Below are 19,232 nucleotides of genomic sequence, written 5' to 3' on the forward strand. Positions count from 1 at the left end.
CTAGCAAATAAGCGTTATAGGCCTATTACATTTATATTACTCTCATATTTTTCACTGTTGAGGTCTTTATAATTTTATTTAGTAAGGAGTAGTTTGTCAGTTTATCAGTCTTGAGATGTATGATGTGTGACTTGACTATTTACGTAGATTGCTGCAGACTTTTTTCTTGGTGTGTGGGTTTTGGGGTTTTGCTTTGTTTTTGTTTTCCTGCCTCAGTCAAGAAAGAAGAAATGGCAGAGTTGTTTTGTTTTGTTTTCATACATGTTAGCCTGTTGGGAAAAGTGAAAGATAACACGCTTCTCCAGAATGAGAATCTGGAAGGAACCTCGTCTTTTACCTTTGTTTTCTATGGTACAACAGTGCCTAAATAAAAGTTATTGCTACCTTCCCATAAATTGAACTGGAAGTGGTTAATTTGTTAACATTCTTAGGTAATCATGTGTGAAACTATGAAGGCCTTCATGGACTTCAAAGAGTAAAGGGCTTCTGCATAGCCCCAGAAATTTTTTCAGAGCTAGTTTCTGTCATGTGGGGAAGAACACTTCCACTCTCATTCTTCATATGACATTTGTCCTGTTTTTCTTCTTGATCTCTCTGTTCTGCAAGGACTTACAGGCTCTGGGGTTGCTTCTTTGCAGTTTGGAGGGGCTGAAGCTGGAGAGAGGTACCTTGTCTTTCTGTGTTCCATGGTTGGGTGTTCCGGGGGGGGGACACCACCACTGCTCATCCAAAACGAATGCGAAGTAGTTCTTTATTAAGAGAAAAGTAGCAGTAGACCAAATAAAGCCCTGTACATTTCTAAAGAGGACAACGTGGCATTAAAAAAAAAAAAAAAGTGAGTGGAGTCTTAAAAACAGAGAAAAGAGCAGAACTAAGAAAGAGTAGACCTTAAAAATTTTTTAAATGTCCACGAGGTGTCAGTGTACAGCCAGGAAGAAACCTGGGAGAGCAACACTGCCTTCTGAAGAAATAGTCGGTTGCCTTTATTTCCTAGGGCCTGAAATCATTTGCAGGAGAGAAGGCAACAACAGCTGAGTCAAGAGTCCAGAAATTTATATCTGCATGACTTAAAGGTTGCATTTTCATAATAATGTGTGTGGTGTGTTTTTAAACAAAATGTCTAAGGTTATTGATGGGTTTCTAGATTTTTGGTTTAGTTTAGGAAACAATTTATGAGTTCAGTAGTGTTCTCTCTTGATTGTCATACATTTTCAGTAGGCTGGTTGCATTAGTAGACTTTTCTGGGGAAGACTTTGCCCGGCTTGGTTCATAAGATATAAACAAATAGGAATATTCTAAACCATATTGTTGACTTCTTGTTACTAAATGTTAAAGTGTTCCTAACATATTCATAAAACTTGGTATATTTATATTTTATAGAAACTTGTTTTCTGTTTTTCATAATGCTTTTGTAAAATAAAAGTTACCTTGCCAGAAAGTGCTAGAAAACAAGTGGATACTAGATGTTCTGTGGCCTCATTTCTGCAAAAATGTGAGCAGATACTTTCCCTTTTCATACCCCTGTGTTTGCTGAATGGGATTTTGTTATTTGTAGATTCTAAGATACCTAAGCCTATGGGTTTTTAGAGGCAAGGGTATATAGAAGTTAATTTTCTTAATGTTTTAAATAAATAATGTACTGGTCACATGTATTCTGTTTTGATACTGTCTTTCTGATTCTGTGTTATAAGTACTCCTTTATAAAGCATTTGTTGGCTTTTAGGAATGCCAAAATTTACTTTGCAAGTTCTCCTTTAAGTGTCACCTTGATTGAATAAATGACTGATTGAAGCCAGTGTTAGGAAGATTTTGGAATAAATGATCCAAAATAATCCTGATTTTAAAAAATCAAACCACAGGTTTAGCTTTTTAAATGAGTTATGGATGATTGTGTCAAGTTGTAACTACCTTCTTGTGCTTGCACGGTAATACATAAATTGTTCACACATGGATTCTGCACGTATAATTGTTTTTGTGTGCGCTTTTGAAAACTGGGCCCTAAAATTCTGTAGCCTGCTCTTATTGCCATATGCTTTATGAATACTGTTAGTACTGTAGAGACAGTTTGTGTAACATAATCTGTGAAATTTCTAGGTTGTGAAATATTTTCTGTTTTTTAAGAAACTTACTAGGAGTGATTTATATACTGAATCATGGGAGAAAAACTTGAGGTCTTTGCGTAAGGAAGTTTTTGTGTAATTGGAAAGAATTTCATGAGTGGTACACTTGATTGTAATAGTGTCCGAGTCTGGAAAAGTTCAGGTGTCAAGAAAACTGTTTTGAGATATTTTAAGGAAGATATAAGGAATGAAGTAGTTCTGATATGGTGTTGATGAAGGGAGCTCAGCTTATGGGTGCGGTTTTGCAAAGCAATTGAATCATTTTCTGTCACAGTGAGCAGTTTGAATGCTCCCGCTGCTTCTGTGTCAGCTGTCAGCCCATGGTGAGCTGGCTCAAATAATTCACCAGCAAAATAAATAAATAAATAAATAGGGGTAATTGAATCACACAAGTGCCTGTGCTGGCTCAGGAAGGGGATGTGAATGTGCAAGGATCATGAGGGGAAGGGAGGAGTGAAGAGTCTCTCCAGTGGCCGGCAGTTAAAATCAGACTCATCCACTTCCTTAGATGTCACTTAAAAAAACCCACAACACCCAAAACCCTAAACAAACAAACAAATTTCTAGGCTGGTAAAACTTTAATTAGTGTTCTACATTAATACTTTTTTATATTTTGCGAAATTTAATTCAGTAATGGACTGCTCAGCTTTTTAAGGAAAGTGCTTTTTAATCTTCTAAATAACAGAATTGAAAAATTGACAGCAAAAGTAACTTCTAAGAATAAATGTTGCTTACATGGTCTTATCCTGAAGCGATGTGTAAGAGCCCTTGTGGGGGCTGCTTCCCTGGTGGGCATCAAGGGGAGGACTCTTTGCAAGCTTTGAAGCAGCCGGGTAAGATTCTTGGCTGTTGCTGTGTTTCTCCTTGCGCAGTTTTGGGAAAAACTATCCATTTTGGCAGCTGCAGAAAATTCAGATGAACTCTCTCATGCCATAGTAGTGTGCGTATGTGTGTGTGAATATGTGGATTTTATCCAGCTGTGTTTTCCAGAGTGATTCCAGTTGCCAGAAAGGAGCTCTTTCTTGGACACGAGGGAGGTGTAAGGGATTCCTAAAAAGTTCTAGGAAATTTAGCTTCCCCCAAACAGCAAATCCTGATACACGAGGCAGCTATTGACCCATACTATTTTAAAGAGAATCAGAATAATTCATATACAGTGATGCTGAGTGTTTACACACTGAAGAGAGATAAAATACATAAATGTGGTGGTATCCATAGCAACTAGAATTCATTTTGCTCACTTGCATATAGTATTTTGAGTCCCTGGTGTGTATGGAAACAAAATCCCACATGTGAGCAAGCCAGCTGAACTGTGGCTTCCGTGGTTGCAGTCTATTCATATCTACCCAAAACTGTATTAAAAGTATTGCAGTGGTAGGAAAGTTATATGCATTTTTAGTATTACGTTAGTTAAATATTTATCATTTTGTTTCAACTCTTATAGCTCTTCTGCAAGAGAGAATCTGATTTCAAAAATCTTTAAAAGAAAACTTTTAAATCTTTTAAATAAAATTAATCAACGTATTCAGGACCCTCCCCTCCCAAACCCCATCCTGGAAAAAAACCCCTCAGCCCCGCGGCAACAACACTCTTCCCTGGGTGGGACAGGGAGGGGGAGCCTGGGGTGTAGGCAGATTGTACCATCACATGACTAATGAGTAGGAAAATCTGAACAGAAACTTTTAAAGGCAACAATTTTTCTTTTTTCTTTCTTAAGGCTGAGCATTTTAGAGGTATTTAGGAATGACAAAAATGGAGAATAGGTATTTTGAAGGAGTAGATTTTGTTGTCCTTTTCTCGTTGACAAAATCAGAGCTATGTTTTGAATGGTAAAAATTGTGTGGTCTTCTGAGAAAATATTTGCTACTATCGCTCTATCATTCTAAATATAGTGTTTCCTCTTGATAATGCTTCTTAATTCTTTTATTTGTCAGAGTGTTATGCTTATGAGCGAATAGCAGGCAGGCATTCAAAGCAAATTTAACTTTCTTTCCCTAAGATGGCCAGACTTGGGAAGTGTTAGACAGGAATTGCTTCCGTGCAAAGTGTCTCTTCCCGGTGCCCTGCTGGTAGGGGAAAAGCAGTCTATATTATATAGTTGCTCCTATTTAGGTTTTTTTCCTTCCTCAGTCCAACCCTTGTTACTTCCCCTCATGGTCATTTAATCGCTGGAGGCCAATCAGTGCTGTATAACACTTCTTTGGATGCATTGCTGTACTCTGTTCTTAGCTTTTCACAGGCTATTTGTTATTCCTCACTCTTAATTGGTTATATCTTGTTGCCCCTGTGACTGGATTAACATTTTGTTAGTACAGGCTGCTGAAATCACACAACCATGTGAGTCCAAGCAAAACATAGGCTAAGCTAAAACCCCACTAATAAGGCTGAAACAAGACGGGTAACAGACTTGCTGTAGCAAAATTTCCAAGCTGATTTTTGCAAATACAGCTAAAATCAAACTTAAGTAGGCATAATTATCAGTTGGGAGTCGGTGGGCTTTCTGACCTTGGCCTACAGAGATATGATCCACTAAGCTTCTTGGGTTTTGTGTTTTGTTTTGGGAGGGCAAAAAAATCCCAACCCTTCCCCTTTTATTCTTTGTTTGATAGTTGAATGGTTCTGCTGAAAGCAGATCAGTCTTGTTTGTTTTCTTGAATAGTCAACAGCTTATTTTCTTCAGTAGTCTACAGCAATTTGTTACTTGAGAACAGCAGCCGATTCTGGAAATGTCCGAAGCTGATGTGAGTCATCACTGAAGGTTTTAAATAGTTGAATGTGATGTTTGTTTCCTCCCTTCCATGGCTCAAAATGGCATGAATAATTTTTTTTAGTGTTTCCCAGATAATAGTCTGAGCGGAAGCAGCATGCATTTCTGACTCAAGTTCTTAAATGTTGGAGGAGCACTCCCAACCACTGCTGATTTTGGCTGTGTGGGGATTCCATAGGAATTTCAGACAAACGGATAAAAGCAAACGTTTTGTAACCATGGCAACTTACCCATGAGGATTCATGTGGTTGGTGACGTAAAACCGTGAAAGCCCTCTACGGACTGGCATAACTGGCTTGATTTTTCTGCCTAAACTCTGTAAGAGGTACGGGATAAAAATTCAGTAATGAGAATCACTTTTCAAGTTTGTAGAAGGTCTTGTAGAACAGTAGGATTTGTGTTATATTTTTATATGGCGACCTGCTACTGTTCTTATCTGCTAAAATGCAAACGTCTTCTATGAACCTGAATCTCTTCTGTAGTTTCATATGCTCTTAGTCAAATTCAGGTCTCTGTTCCTTCTATGTAACTTGGAGCACAACTCAAGAGCGATACATACTCCAGTGTAACTGAAAAGGTGCTGAAAAAAACCAGTTTGCTAACAAATTTTATAGGGGGAAGAGAAGGGGAAAAGGAGGAGAATAGCACATCTGTGTTAAATTTAAGAACAGTATTGGGAGGAATAACCTTGATGTGACTTGGAAAGGAGTAATCGATTTGTCTGTCATCCCAAGCTCATCAAACATGCTGCAATGACAGCTTTTATATGTCATCATTTATTCCAGGTTTCTTGGCTCCAGCTAGAATTTCCTAATTTTCAATCTCAACACCAGCACTGTCCAGTGCTGAAACTGGGCGCGTTGCATTGCGCTGCCTTTCCTTTAAGGGGGTTTCCAGCCTTCAGCAAAAGAAGCAAAGTTAAGGAAAAAAAGCAAAGTGAGGATAAAGGTTATTGTCTTGTAGCCCATACAGCTAAATGAGCCTCAGTGGGGAAGCTGACTGACCCTACAGACCAAATGCAATGGGTTCCTAATCATCTGCTGGAGAGAAACATGCAGGATTAAAAAACAAACCAAAAAGGCATCCGAATCTAGGGAAGTTGGAACTTGTTCTTTTCCCATGTAACAATGAAAGATGGCACCCAGGTTGTTTTTCGTTTTTTTTTTGTTTTGGTTTTTTTTTTTTTTTTTTTTTATTAAGCAACTGGTAGGTGAGAATTGGTTCTTTTCCTTGGGATACAGGCATAGGGAATTGGTTTCAGTGCACCAGAGCAAGAAGAAGCTGTTAAGCCTGCTATGCCATGCTTTAGAAAACCCCAGGGAGATCTCCTGATATTCAGGGATGCAGCCTCTGAGAGGCCCATGGTGATCTTGTGCATTATAGCATCTGTCCTTGAAGCCCAGACTATACACTGTATTTGTAAGCCCCAGAATACTGCTGAAGAGGGAAAAGCAAGCCTATTGTATGGTGAAAATAAGAAAAAGTTATGTTGACCTTTTGTGATGTGTGGGTTAAGATTTTTCCTAATAAATGATGAGCTTGATTCTGTTTTCTCTGCAGAAGCAGTATTGCAGAAAGAAATTTTCAAAGGGGAAATACCTAAAATTGGCACTTCCTGCACTCATCTTTAGAGCATGACTATAGATCAGTAGAAAAGTAGATCAAAGGAGATGTACTAATTCTTCTCGGTGTACGTGTGCGCTCGCATGCCCAAAGGGAATTCTCTTAGTTGTTTTACCAGCTGCCCTAATACAATTTAGTAGGATCATGTTTTAGTTAATTTGTAAAAGTGTGTGCATTATTGGTATAAACACTTTCAAGGCAATGTGATAGATGATATAAAACTAAGATTAGGAATTCTGCAGTCATTCATTTGCTCCAGCCAAGCTACCTTTATCTGTTTCTTCTCCTTGGGAAGATGTAATAGCATCGCTTCCTGAAGCATCAGGCTGTCAATGCCAGCTGTGACGGTGGATTGATGTCTTCCAATGTCTCCGGGTTGGTTTGTTTTGCTCCTATTGTTGCATTCCTGTCCAGTCTCACCTCCCAGCAACTGGCTGGGTAGTGCTGGGAGAGGACAGTTGACATGTGAAAGAGCAAACAGGGGCTGCTGAGACTGAGCCTTTGGGTTTTGTTTTGTTTGTTTCCTTCAACTCTGCTTTTAGAGTTGATGTGTGCAGCTGGAATTGCTGCCTTCAGTAATTATTCCTGGAAGGATACTGTGGTTATTATTGTAATTGATGCCATTTTCAGTGCCAGAAAACCAAATTGGCTGTGGACATGGTCTGAGCTGGAAGGAGCTAAGGAGGCCAGAAGTATTCCTGCTATCAGTGGCTTTTCTGCCTCTGCTCTGCCAAGAGGTGAAAATACCTGTAACTGATCTGTGGGCCTTGCTTTTTGTATTATGAAAACATCTTTTAAAAGCTGTCATACTTGCAAAAAGAACTTAAGTGTACAGCTAATAATTGTGGGTTTGTGTGGGTTTAACAAATGCTGAAGTGTTTTGCCTGCTTCTCTCTTTGACTGAGCTGATATTTTGAGGTATCTTCTCCGTTTTCCAACAGAAGTTGTCTTCTGTCACTTACCTTCTTCCAAAAAGAAAAGTTGCTTTAAAACCAACCTGTCTCCTGTCCAAAACCCACACCACACTACCTAAACTAGTTTGTCTACATCTATTTGTCTGTCTTCATGGATGCAGACTTATCTTAATTATCCATAACAAAATGCGTGGATAGATGCATCTTTTTGTGGTCTCTTTTCCCTGAAACAGGAGTTGTTTTGACTCCTAGTTAATTTTCTAAGACTGACAGTTCCACCATTGGACTTCTATGGTTGTTATTTTGGAAAGCTCTTGGGTGTAATAGCTGCTTTCTGTTTCGGTCAAAAGACAGGGAGGTGGCTGCTGTTAGGTGCAGCTGATGAATCAATAGGAGCCACCAGCCAGAGCACATACACTTTTTATGAAGTACATTGAGAATCTGAAATCAGACCGACCCAAGGACTTCTATTATATACTGTCTGTTAATGAAAGAATATGTCGTTGATTTTGATTACAGGGTTGTACACTACGAGAGCACAAAAAGAAAACCCCTGCCAGTAAAGTTTAAATCTGGCCTTAATAAGAAGGGAAGTGTTGTGGGTGACATCCTAGCTAGAAAGTCATGAGGAAAGATGCTGTTCCTTCATATTTCCACTTCCTTTAAAGAGAACTCTTTAATACTCTTAAATAAAATAAAAACTCTTTTAATAGGACTCTTGTATCTGCTTTTCTGTTTTGTTTTGTTGTTTTTTTAGGAATGTTAATTCTTTAGACAGCTTGCTAGACTACATATTTTGGATATCAGGGCTACATTTTTTTTTAAAAGGTATTGATTTATCTCATACTATAGTGGTTGTAAGATGCTTCAGCCAAGAGTTTCTCTACCAGTGTATTGTTCAGGGGTATAAAATATGCAAGGACTCTTAAACAGTAAATTGCTAAATAGATTTTTAACACTTCTAAGGTATTTTATTGCTCTTTGATCAGATTGTATTTCTGAAGTATTTTTAAAAGGTTACAGTTTAAGTATACAAATTAAGTTTACATCTCAATCACAAACATGCATTTTGCATTATTAATTTTTCTTATGCTGCTGCAAGAGAGAAAAGTTAGAATGAATGCTGGATTATTTTTCTTCTTTGTCATATTTGTGTCTCAATTTTTGCTGAGATGACTATTCAGTTACTAGATTTTATTAATTGCAAAGTTTTATACAGTCATGCATTTTCTTTGAATTAAGATAGTTCTGTCAATTAATTGAGACTATATACTTGCATGAGAAAAAGAAGTGAGAACTGCCTACGGTATGTGGGAGGTGCAAGGAAAGCTATTTTGCTTTTACTTGGAAGAAGAAATCTGGAGTCTGGAGGTTAAAACTAGTCTCCTTCGTCTGCATCCCAGCTGTTTATTCTCTGGAATAAACAGAGCAAAATTGGGAAGAAAGGTAGTAATTTCTTGTTGCCTTAGACCGTTTTCTTTCCTGACTCCACCTCATTCCCTCAGGAGTGGGGAGGAAACAGCAGAGGAGTTCAGATGAGTGACTCACAAGGCTTCTAGAAGTATTGTAGCTTATATTCATGGTGATGCTGAACACTCATCTCTGTCTATATGTGGGCAACACTTTAGTAAATATCCTAGGTAAATTACATAAAAATCTGCTTATACTGGGACATGCCTATGCACTTACAGCTGTAGCTATTATAAGCAATCTTTGTCTTCTGAAGAAATCCGTAGTTTAGGTCTTTGTCTTGCAGAGCTGATACAGATTGTTTAAAAAACCAATTCATAAGCCTTACTTGGCTTTACATTTTTCTCATTTTTTACTGGAACCTGACAGAACAATTTCCTTCCTTTCCTAGATCCTTAATTATACAAAATATTAAATGAAACCAGTTGGATTAATCTCAGCCTAGAAAAGACTTGGTAAATGCTGATTGGCAAGAGAGAAATCTTTATCTGGGTAGGTTTGTTGACATTGAATGTGCTTCAGTGAGGTTTTCAGTGTCATCAGCAGTGCTGCTACAGTTCTCTACTCATCAATTCCTAGAGAAAAGGGTAGATCTATAGAAAAGGTTACTATTTTTAGTTGCTTCAGAGCTCATGCTTTTTGTCTGGTGCAGACATGGCTGCTGTCATCCATGTTTTAACCTGCAGGCTGCATTCTTGCAATATATTTTCTTTATATGCACCCATGAAAGACTCTTGGAACTTGATTTACTTAAAAACAAGTGTTGTTTGAAAATGACAACGCTTTTTTTTATTTGCAAAAAGCTATCATGTCAACATAAAAGCTTTTTTTTTGCAAAAATGCATGTCTTCACTATTGTCCACTTGACAATTCTTTTTATTTTCTCTCCATTGCACTCCTTAAAATTTTAAAGTGTAGACATATTATTTTGCTAACAGTTAGATACTGTGGAGGCTATCAGATAGATCATCCCTTGAGTCCCAGGAGACCTGGCATTCTCTCTCTCTCTTTTTTAAGTTAGGCCATTTCCGACTCTTCTTTCCTACTACTTGTTTAATAAACTTTCTTACAGGATATATGTGTCACTTAATCTGAAAACTTTTGAGGGCTTTGGGGAAGATGGATGCTGATGACCTCCTATCTTAATTTATTTTAAGTTTTATTAAGATAAACTGAAAATTTTCTTTGAGAGATGCAATATTCTTTCTTCATACCTTTGTAAAGATCCATTATGATTCCTAAAGATAATGTCTTCTTCCTGACTGAAAGTTATTAGTCTAGATAATCTGCTGAAAAACTGAAATCTTAGTTTGGTTTTTTTCAGTAGAATTGTGAACTTAAGCTTTTGGCTTTCAGAATAGCTGTTAGGTAGTATTAGAAACTTGTATTTTGCAAACCAGAGGATACCTTGGATGACTTTGGAAGTTGAAAGAAGAGATGATTAGAGGCGGTGTTTCCATTGAGTTGAACGCATTACTTTCAATTGCAGGGGGTACGAGGGGGGAAGATTGTTCTTTTAAGTAACCTCCAAGTGCTAGTTCACCGTAAGCAAAAGTTAAATGTTTCTAGAACTGGGTTGTCCTTTGGTTATGGAATTAGTTGCACACACACATTCCTAGCATGAGTAGGGTTTTTTTTGTCTGCTTACTTACAAGGTTTAGATTGCTATCAAGATCAATATAGTATTGACTTGGTTATGTTGGTTCTATTTCTAATGCAAACTGTGATGTATTGGCTTTTAACTCTTCGACCGTAGTAATGTCACCATTGAAAAATATATAATGTTATGCAAGATACAATATGTTAACTTGCTTTTGGAAATAGTTTATATTAATTTTATTTTAATTATAGGGAGGATTTCTAGAGTAATTATCAGAGTAGATTCAAATATTCTTAACTCTTCTGAATTTTTGCAATTAATTAAGCGTGAAGTCCTATACTTTTTTACTGTAACTGTTGAATTTCTAGCTGAATTTTTTAAGTGTGCTTTGGGGCATTAATTGCAAAGGTCAAAAATGGACCACTTTCAGATACTTTGAACTAAACTGGGCATTGTCTGTCTAGCAACATGTCCAGGTGGTAGTTCCAAAGAAAACTTACAGAACTCTTAGCATTTGCTTACTATAAACTTATTGGCTCTTGAAAAGTGTTCATTTACACTGCATGTATAGGCTTAGAGAGAATACAGTTATCTAACATGTGGGTGTGTAGTATGAAAACCAAGTATACATTTTGTACTTTGCTTGTAGACTTACAATCTGGGTTTTTTTTTTTTTCCCCCAAACGAATGTTTACTAATGCAAGTGAACTACAGTGTCTATCCTTTAGCACATTTTTCACAAATGAAAAGCAAAATATTTTCTAGGTCATGATTGCTGTGTTCATGAGGAGACAGTAGGGTGTTACAGTAGATGAGCCTGGAGAATGTCCATGTTTTTATTTAAACTCTGTTTGCTGTGGCCAGGAGGAGCATGAGTTGTCATATGTATTCATGTGAATCTGTGTTGTTTCTTTTTAATAAATGGTTGAAATGCTAGAACAAAGCAGTGTAGTGTACAAATCATTGCTTTTTCATAATTAAGACCAAAAGTATGAAATTCCAAAACAACTGGACTTTATATAATGAACAGAATATATTTATGAAGATGTTTGTTAGTCACCTGCCATAAATGAGAACATTTGGGAAAATTGAATCGTATCTGAAATTTCACGGTGAATCAGAAACTGGTGTTATGTTCTGCCAAGCCAGCAGTCCTGAGCCTGGAGAGCCCTAGGCTAAGGTACGCTTTCGACCTTACGAAAACCTTCACCTGCATGAAGTGTCAGTAAGTGTGTGTTAAGCAATTCATTATGTCGCAGTGAAGCTACCATAGACATTATTTCAAAAGTGGTGATATGAGCTTTTCGTGCCTGTGGCCCCCAAAGGTGGGAATTCATGTCTGTTACTATCCAAACCATTTAATATACCACTGAAACCTGTCTTTCTCTCTGCCTGGATTCATATGCGAAACCTGAGTGCAAATCCTTTATCGAAGAGCTAGAAACTTGTTCACCACTGACAAATTCTGATCTTAGCAGGCACTGGAGGACATTAGAAGTGCCTTCATACTGCACAGCAGGAGCAAAAACCCTCCCTCTGTTCCTGTAACACTGACGCTTACCCAGCAACTTTGACAGAAGCCATTTACATAATACACCCACAAACCAGCACCATTTAGGAAGAGTCAAGCTGAAGTATTTATTCAGCAAGTTGTAAGGCTTTATATTATGGGGTTTTTATTCTTTTATATTATTATATTAATATTATTATAAAATGAATATTATATTTAAATTATACTCAATGTAATTTTTTTCAAGCTGAGGGTATGTTTGTCTATACTAGTTGCAAAAAACCCATGGGTTTGGTCATTAATAGCTGGCTTTTTAATAGGCAACCGATTAAGAGAGATTTTACTTTCATTTAATTTTCAGAGTATTTATGTGGGGCATTTCTTGTCTTTGACGAGTTAAGCGAGGACTGTTTTGCTGCTCTGACCAGTGCCATATGAAAGCAGTTAAAAGGCTGGAATTGTTTACTGCCTGAATTGTTGTTAGTCAGCAGAGCCAGTACACCAGATTTCTTTGCGGCTTTTAGTGGAAAATATTAAACAGTCGCTCTTTCTTCAGTTATAGGATTTTTACGTTTTCAGCTGTGTTAGTCACAGAACTGGCACAGACGTAACTGCAAAGACTGCCCCCTCCCAGAAAAAAAAAAGGGGGGGGTGCTTTTTTTTTTTTTTTTTTTGTGCCAGAGGAAGTTGCACTGGGAGCAGTGGCTGGGTTCTCTGGTAAGTGTGACATGTGAGCATTACTAGGCATTTCATCCTGCCAGGCTGCAGTCGCTGCTCGCCAGGCTGCTGCTCAGTGGGAATGCTGCCGTGGCGGTGGTTTGTGCTCTGCTCCTACGGGCTTTTAATGACCGGCTCGGACAGCTAGGTTTTTGGGTTTTTCGTTTGGGTTTTTTTGTTTTGTTTTTTTTTTTAAGCTTTGCAAAGCTATCTGCTGGTTGTATAATTCAATTTGTCAAGGAAAAAAACCTGATAAGCAGAAGCTCTAACTAAAGAGGAGAATCAGGTTGGCACAGTGACAGATGTTCGGATAAAGAAGTTGGCTCAGAGAAGATGTACGGAGTCTGATTTTTTTTTTTTTTTTTTCCCTTCCCTCTCCCCCTCGATCTGAATGAGGACTATCATGGGAACTGCATTCACATGGTGATCAAAAGAAACACTTGAGTGATGAACTGCTTTTGCAGAAGAAGTCTAAAGGCAGTAATTTGAGTTTTTGTGTGCGGTAGCTAGCTTGTTTTGCTGAAGCATTCTTCCTCAACAGTATTTCTGCCTAACGCGTTCCCTGATGGAGAAGCCACAGCTACTGCCCGGTGAAGGGAAAATGAACGCTCCGCATTGCTTGTGTCCCTGACGGAGTAACGCCGTCTGCGTTGCTGTCGTTTGGGGAGGCTGGATTCAACCGGCAATATTATTCAAGGAGTTCATTGTCCCTGTGGTCTGACTCATCGCATGTAAATGTACTGCAGCCGTGCTGTATGTTGCAGATATTTTTCTTGCATGGGAAAGAATTATTTTCCTCTAAGCAGGTCCTGAATAACTGCTGGAAACGAGATGCATTTTTCTGGCTGGACTGTTTTTGACATTGCGAAAGGAAGCTGTAGAATGACAGGATGACCAGAAGGCGCGTTTATTTTCAGTCGCCAGAAAGCCTGCGACGGTTGATTTAAAACCGACCTTGCAGGAGTGGGTATAGCTGCGGCCGTCGCTCTCAGGGCAATTGTTCCTTGTTCCGTCCTCGGTGGGGACGGTGTCGTGTCTTCTGCAACAATGGTTTCTCTGTGGGGGTAGAAGGACGCCGTGGAAGTTGTGACATTAACAAAGACAAATTTGCTTGTGAAAGGACAGCTGTGTGCGACAGTGAGTGCTGTTCGAATGGAATTGGATCTTGGGATATTTTTATCAGCTGTTCCACAGTTTCGTTATTGTGGTTTTGATGCCTAGGGAAATTTTATTTTAAAAGGAACAACTCTTTTTTTTCAGCATTGTCTTGAACATCTCAGGGTGTTTAAATCTGGAAAATGAAGTGTAAGGGGGGATTGGAATGTCCTTTTTTAAATGCTAATACACCAGCTGCAGCACTCACAAGTTTGTGAGGGCATGTAAAACAGGTGAAAGTATTCCCTCTATGGTCCCTGGTGTGATACCTGTGGTCTGGTTCCAAAAATACTGTTGCTGGCATTTTTTTGTTTGCTTTTGCTTCCTCAAACGGATCGAATGAGTCGAGTCTGTATTGTTGTTTTGGAGGAGGTGGAAGATGATTCTCCCACATTTGTTTCCAAATTACCTCAGGAAAATGTATCTATACGTCCATCACCCTCTGGAAACGTGCTGGTAAGGCATGTTGCTTCTTGGCATAATTTCCTGCTTATAATACTGTCGCAAATACCAGTAGTAATTTTCCTAAGATTAACATGAATATGCATGATGTTGAAACAAGACAAGGTGGTAAAAACTGCCTATACTGAAGAGGGAAAAAGCCAAAACTTAGTTGTAGAATTAATATTTGCAAGGGCTCATTCTTTTTCATGTAACTTTATGGTGCAGCAGTAACAGATCTTAACTCTTGTATAATAGCAGAGGATTTTTAGAGTGCTGTGTTTATTTTGAGAACTGGTAGAGTATATAGTGTACATCAAGCAAGAGCAATTCTAAGCTAAAATAAAAAGTAGCATAAGTCATAATCTTGATGTAGCTGTTAGATTCAAGTTACCACTCTCTGGAAATGATCAACACTGGGGACTGTGCTTTTATTGCTTTAAATTATTTTATTTTGTCAAGACTGACTTAAATCATGCTAGCTCGGAAGCTTTTCTTACTTACTAAGAAATCCTGGCTATATTTAGTAATAGATGTGTGTGAGTGTGAATTTGTTACCATACTTATCTGATGCACTTTGCTTTCCCACTCTATCTAAACAGGTGAAAAACTTCTAGTAACTTTAGTCACTTGCTAATGTAGATGGGGTTTGTTTGCTTATATTGTATAGAATTTGCAGCATGTAGCAGCAGCCCTAATTTTATTATGAGGAGGTTTCTTTTCAGCTGTTATAAGCTAGTCTTCTGCTCCCTCCCCCCCACCCTTTTTTTTTTTAATATATTTCATTGGCTTAGAGTATGTTCATGTGTTTGAGGTTTTTAAAACTTGGAATTTCTTCAATTCTAAATACTGTTGCTGGTTTCTTTATTACACTGCCTGGGATGTTTTGTTTTGTCATCATCTTGTTTGTGTTATGTATCAAAAAAACATATGTGTATCACTAAAAACTAAAATGGGGTTATATTCTAAGATGTGTTTTTTCTTCATTTCAGCCACCATTGGTTCAAGCTATATTTAATGGAGATCCTGATGAAGTTCGAGCACTGATATTTAAGAAAGAAGATGTTAATTTTCAGGTAAAAACAAACATCATTAGCTTTGAATGCATTTTAATTTTGTTTCGATATAGCTTTCTGCTGTACTAATCACTTTAAAACTTTGCTAATTCATGAGCTGTAAATTTTATTGCTTTTACATAATAGGCAAAGTAAAGCCCATACATACACTTAATACTGGGAAGGAGGAGTGTAGCTTTGTAGGTTTGTGTTGATAGTAAAGACCTAATTCTATATTCCTTTCAAATGTTAGTTCTGCCGTGCTTAGGTAACTGAAAAGTTTGTTTATACAGTTGCATCAGACTTTTTAGAAAGTTAGACTGTTTAAGTGTGTTGCTATGTAGATTTTGATTCTTTTTAAATTAAATATAGCATACAGTATACATTAGACAATTATAAGGAAATAGTCTGGGGTTTCAGTAGGTAGGTTTAATAGTAGATTTTAAAAAGGGAAGCCTAATGATTATATTAATAAGTAAAAATAAGAAATTCTGTTTATATGTCCTATTTGCAGTGCTGCAAACCCAGGTACTGCAGACTTAAAAATTGTACTGAAATGAAATCAAATTTGTTCGATTGGGTGAAATTCAAGATTTGAACAGCATGCAGTTACTGTATTTACTTTCTATTAAAATTCTAATATGCATGTTTGGCACTATGCAAGATTATATAGCATAAACCCTTTACATTGATTAGAAATTGCTTTGATTATTAAAGCAGACTGACGTAAACCGTTTAGGGCTTAACACTATGGGAATGTATGTAGCTGTTTCTCCTCCAAATGCATCAGAACAAGAGTGATGCTGAAAAGCAAAGGCTAAGATCTAGATGCTACATAGTGGCCAGCGTAAGACCATGATAATTGTTTACATATTCTTCTTGAGAGATGTAAACCAAAAGCAAATACTTAGTTTGGTATGTGTATTCTGATGTTTAAAAGCATTCTGCAGAATTTATATCTGACCAATGCCAGCTTGAAGTATAAGGGAGCCCTCCCATTGTCTTGGAAGAGCTTGAGTAGGACTCTGTATAAGTAAACTTGCTGTCAAATCTAAAGTTTCCTTTGATAAGGTTGGACTTTCTTCCTCTCCTTTTTCAGTAGTTTTTCAGTAATGTTCTCAAGCAGGATTGTATGATGGATTATGTAATATCAAAAGACTTAATCTTCTGTTTGGTTATGAGAGCATTAGCTGTGTATCCTTCCAGTCTCTTCATATGTATGCTCTGATCACATTGCCATTTTTATTTTTAAAACCTGCTTAGACTGTATTGTTTCATTTATATTCCTCCATGTGTAAGTCAGGTTTAGCATTCATAGCTATGGTGCCTGTAAACAAAGTTAGGTTAGCATCTTTCTGCTTTTTTGATTCTCTATTACAAAAGCCTCTGCTAGATTTCAGTATGTATGTGGCAATGGCTTGGTTTTCTTTTTTGTTTTATCTCAAGTTTTGTCAAACAGTTGCCCATAACTATAAAGTCAGCAAATGTGCTTAAATAGGAAAGCTTGTAATTATTTGATGTCTTTGAAGAGGGTTACTTCAGACTGCCAGGTAGCTACAGTGAAGAAAAATCTTGTAGGTAGAATATTCAAATTCTGGAGGTTTTTACATTTTACATCTTAATTTATTTTGGTTTTTATTCCTTTCTGTGGATACCTCTCCCTTTAACAGAACATGTGGGCATCTTAGGCTAGTAACACCCAAGGTGTGTTTAGAATCCATCCAGAACAAATATGCTATTTTTTTCACAGACACCTTCTTCAGTGTAGGCAGAGGCTTATCGCACGTGACCACTCCTTCCTACCATAGCACTCCTAGTCCTACTACAGTATTTAATATTACTTTCACATATATCCGTTAAAACACTGTTTATTGGGACTAAACGAGCATATAAATTCTCCCATTGTTTGGTAGAAATGAAGTAAACTGCCTAGTGGATTTTTCTTTGTGTCTGTCTATGTGTGTGTGTTGTTCTTTTCCTTGGGTTTTTTGTTTGCTGTATGTACTTGGCTGGAGATAATACATCCCTACATAGTCTAGATCCAAATTTGTCCCCTTAGTTATGTGTTTATAAATTGGTGTGGCCAGAAGGAGGGAAGAAGTGAAGAAAGTGAAGTGGCTATGTGTATTTCCTAATAAAGAGAAGGATAGTGATAAACTGTTTTGACCGTTGTGGATTGTATTAGACCAGTGTATATGTTGGATTTTTTCCACTTCGCTATCCAAGTGCTTCAGTACAGTTGTTTGAATTCCAGAGTCATTCTCTCCAATGCCTCTGCAGAGTCATTTCCCCCTCTCAAGAGCAACTAATTATTTTGCAGTTTGTATTCTAATAGTTGAGATTCCTTCCTTCCTCCCTTCCCCTGAGCATGGGTTGGACTCTGTAATTGGAGACCTTGCAGGGTTCTGCAAATTAATTTTGCCCAGAAGTGAACTGAAGAGAGAGCTGTTGTAGGTCTTTGTTGTGACAGTGACATTCATCTAGGAAAGTTGTTAATGTCTTGATGAAATGTGGGTGGTTTTTTTCCTTCTGTTATCATCCAGCTTAATTTACCTTTTTACTTTCAGGGTATGTTATCTTTAACATTAATCGTAATTGGCTTAATACTCTTTTAAAGCTACTTAGAGTTGAGTCTGTGTATTTGGCTTCCCAAAGCTAGGCTGTGGTAACTGTTTGATATGATGGTAATATCTACAGATTGCAGCCAGGTTGGGTTGTATTAGTGCGTTATTCCTAAAACAGATTGTCTTCTACCGTAGTGTTATATTTAGAAAGATTCTGAGATGGGTGGCCTTTCATAACATGAGTTGCTGTGTGCGACTGTAAGATGATGTACTGATAGCAAACTGGCTTTTTCAGGAAGAAGATTGTTCTCTGTTCATGCCACACCAGCCTTCTTGAGTCACAGGCTCAGTCTAGATTTGGAGTATGTATTGTGTTCCACTCTGTAATCTTTTGTGAAGAAAGAGCAAATTGAGTGTATCCCTAGCTGCTTAAACTGTGGTTCAAAAAGGCTTACCTCCCCTGCAAGTTGGAAGCGTGTAGCTTTTTTTATAGACAAAACTGATTTATAGGAACTTTGATCAAATGTGTTGTTTGGAAGGTGAACTCTCTTGAGGCTTCAATTAATGGAAAAAATGGAGGGGAAGGGGTTGCTTCTCCCTCCTGTTGCCCAAGAAAGCTTGAGAAACTGTAGCTGCTTGTTTCATGAATTAGGCTTAAATGACACACATCACGTATGTCAAGTCTGATACAGTTTCTGTTACACATATGGCTCTTGCTATGCTCTGTGTGTGTGTGTGTGTGTGTATATATGTTAAAAAAAATATTATTATTTCTTGGTACTATCCTGAGCTTTTGAGACTTGGCAGTAAGGAAAATCTTCTGTGATAACTGACACATTTGATATCTCTTTATTAGTTAATGAGGATCCTCAACATTTCCTGCTCTTGCTGATTAGATTAGTATGGCTGGTTTGAATTTTATGTACTTTTCAGCAGTGAGTTTTAGCGAACTAAATGATTTCAGCATTGCCTTTTATAAATCAGAATTTGTTTGTTTGTTTTCTAAGATTTGGAGGCCTATTACTGTTGCAAACTGCCATTTCTGTTTGTAACCAAAACTTTTATGATGTATGTTCAGTTTAAAAGATCATGAAAATGGAATATTTCATCTCAACTATTTGTTAAGAATATAATTTTGTGGAGGGAATACCAGCTTACTGTCAAAAATGATTTAAAGGTTGCAGATCTGACTATTGAAATGACTGTTCAAAATCAGAACAATTTTTCCTCCTCCTAGACGTATTAGAGTAATATTTCTTGCCATGAAAGGTGATACTGCAGGTAACCCAATATGCA

General features: G+C 37.5%; 1 protein-coding gene across 4 annotated transcripts in view; it reads left to right on the forward strand.

Annotated features, from left to right (window-relative positions):
• ANKRD28 (ankyrin repeat domain 28) overlaps positions 1–19,232 on the forward strand; it is a gene marked incomplete at its 5' end in the record, with an annotated part of 128,442 nt that overhangs the window by 32,226 nt on the left and 76,984 nt on the right. For 2 of the 4 annotated variants that reach the window (XM_082317629.1, XM_082317630.1), the window contains 2 exons: positions 14,216–14,341; positions 15,310–15,393. In XM_082317629.1, coding sequence (XP_082173755.1) covers positions 14,216–14,341; positions 15,310–15,393 — 210 coding nt within the window. Of the gene's footprint in view, positions 1–14,215; positions 14,342–15,309; positions 15,394–19,232 lie in introns of those variants that run through there. The other 2 variants (XM_082317631.1, XM_082317632.1) reach the window with 1 other exon arrangement.

Source organism: Platalea leucorodia (genome assembly GCF_965183815.1).
Source record: "Platalea leucorodia genome assembly, chromosome: 1".
Lineage (NCBI taxonomy): Eukaryota > Metazoa > Chordata > Aves > Pelecaniformes > Threskiornithidae > Platalea > Platalea leucorodia.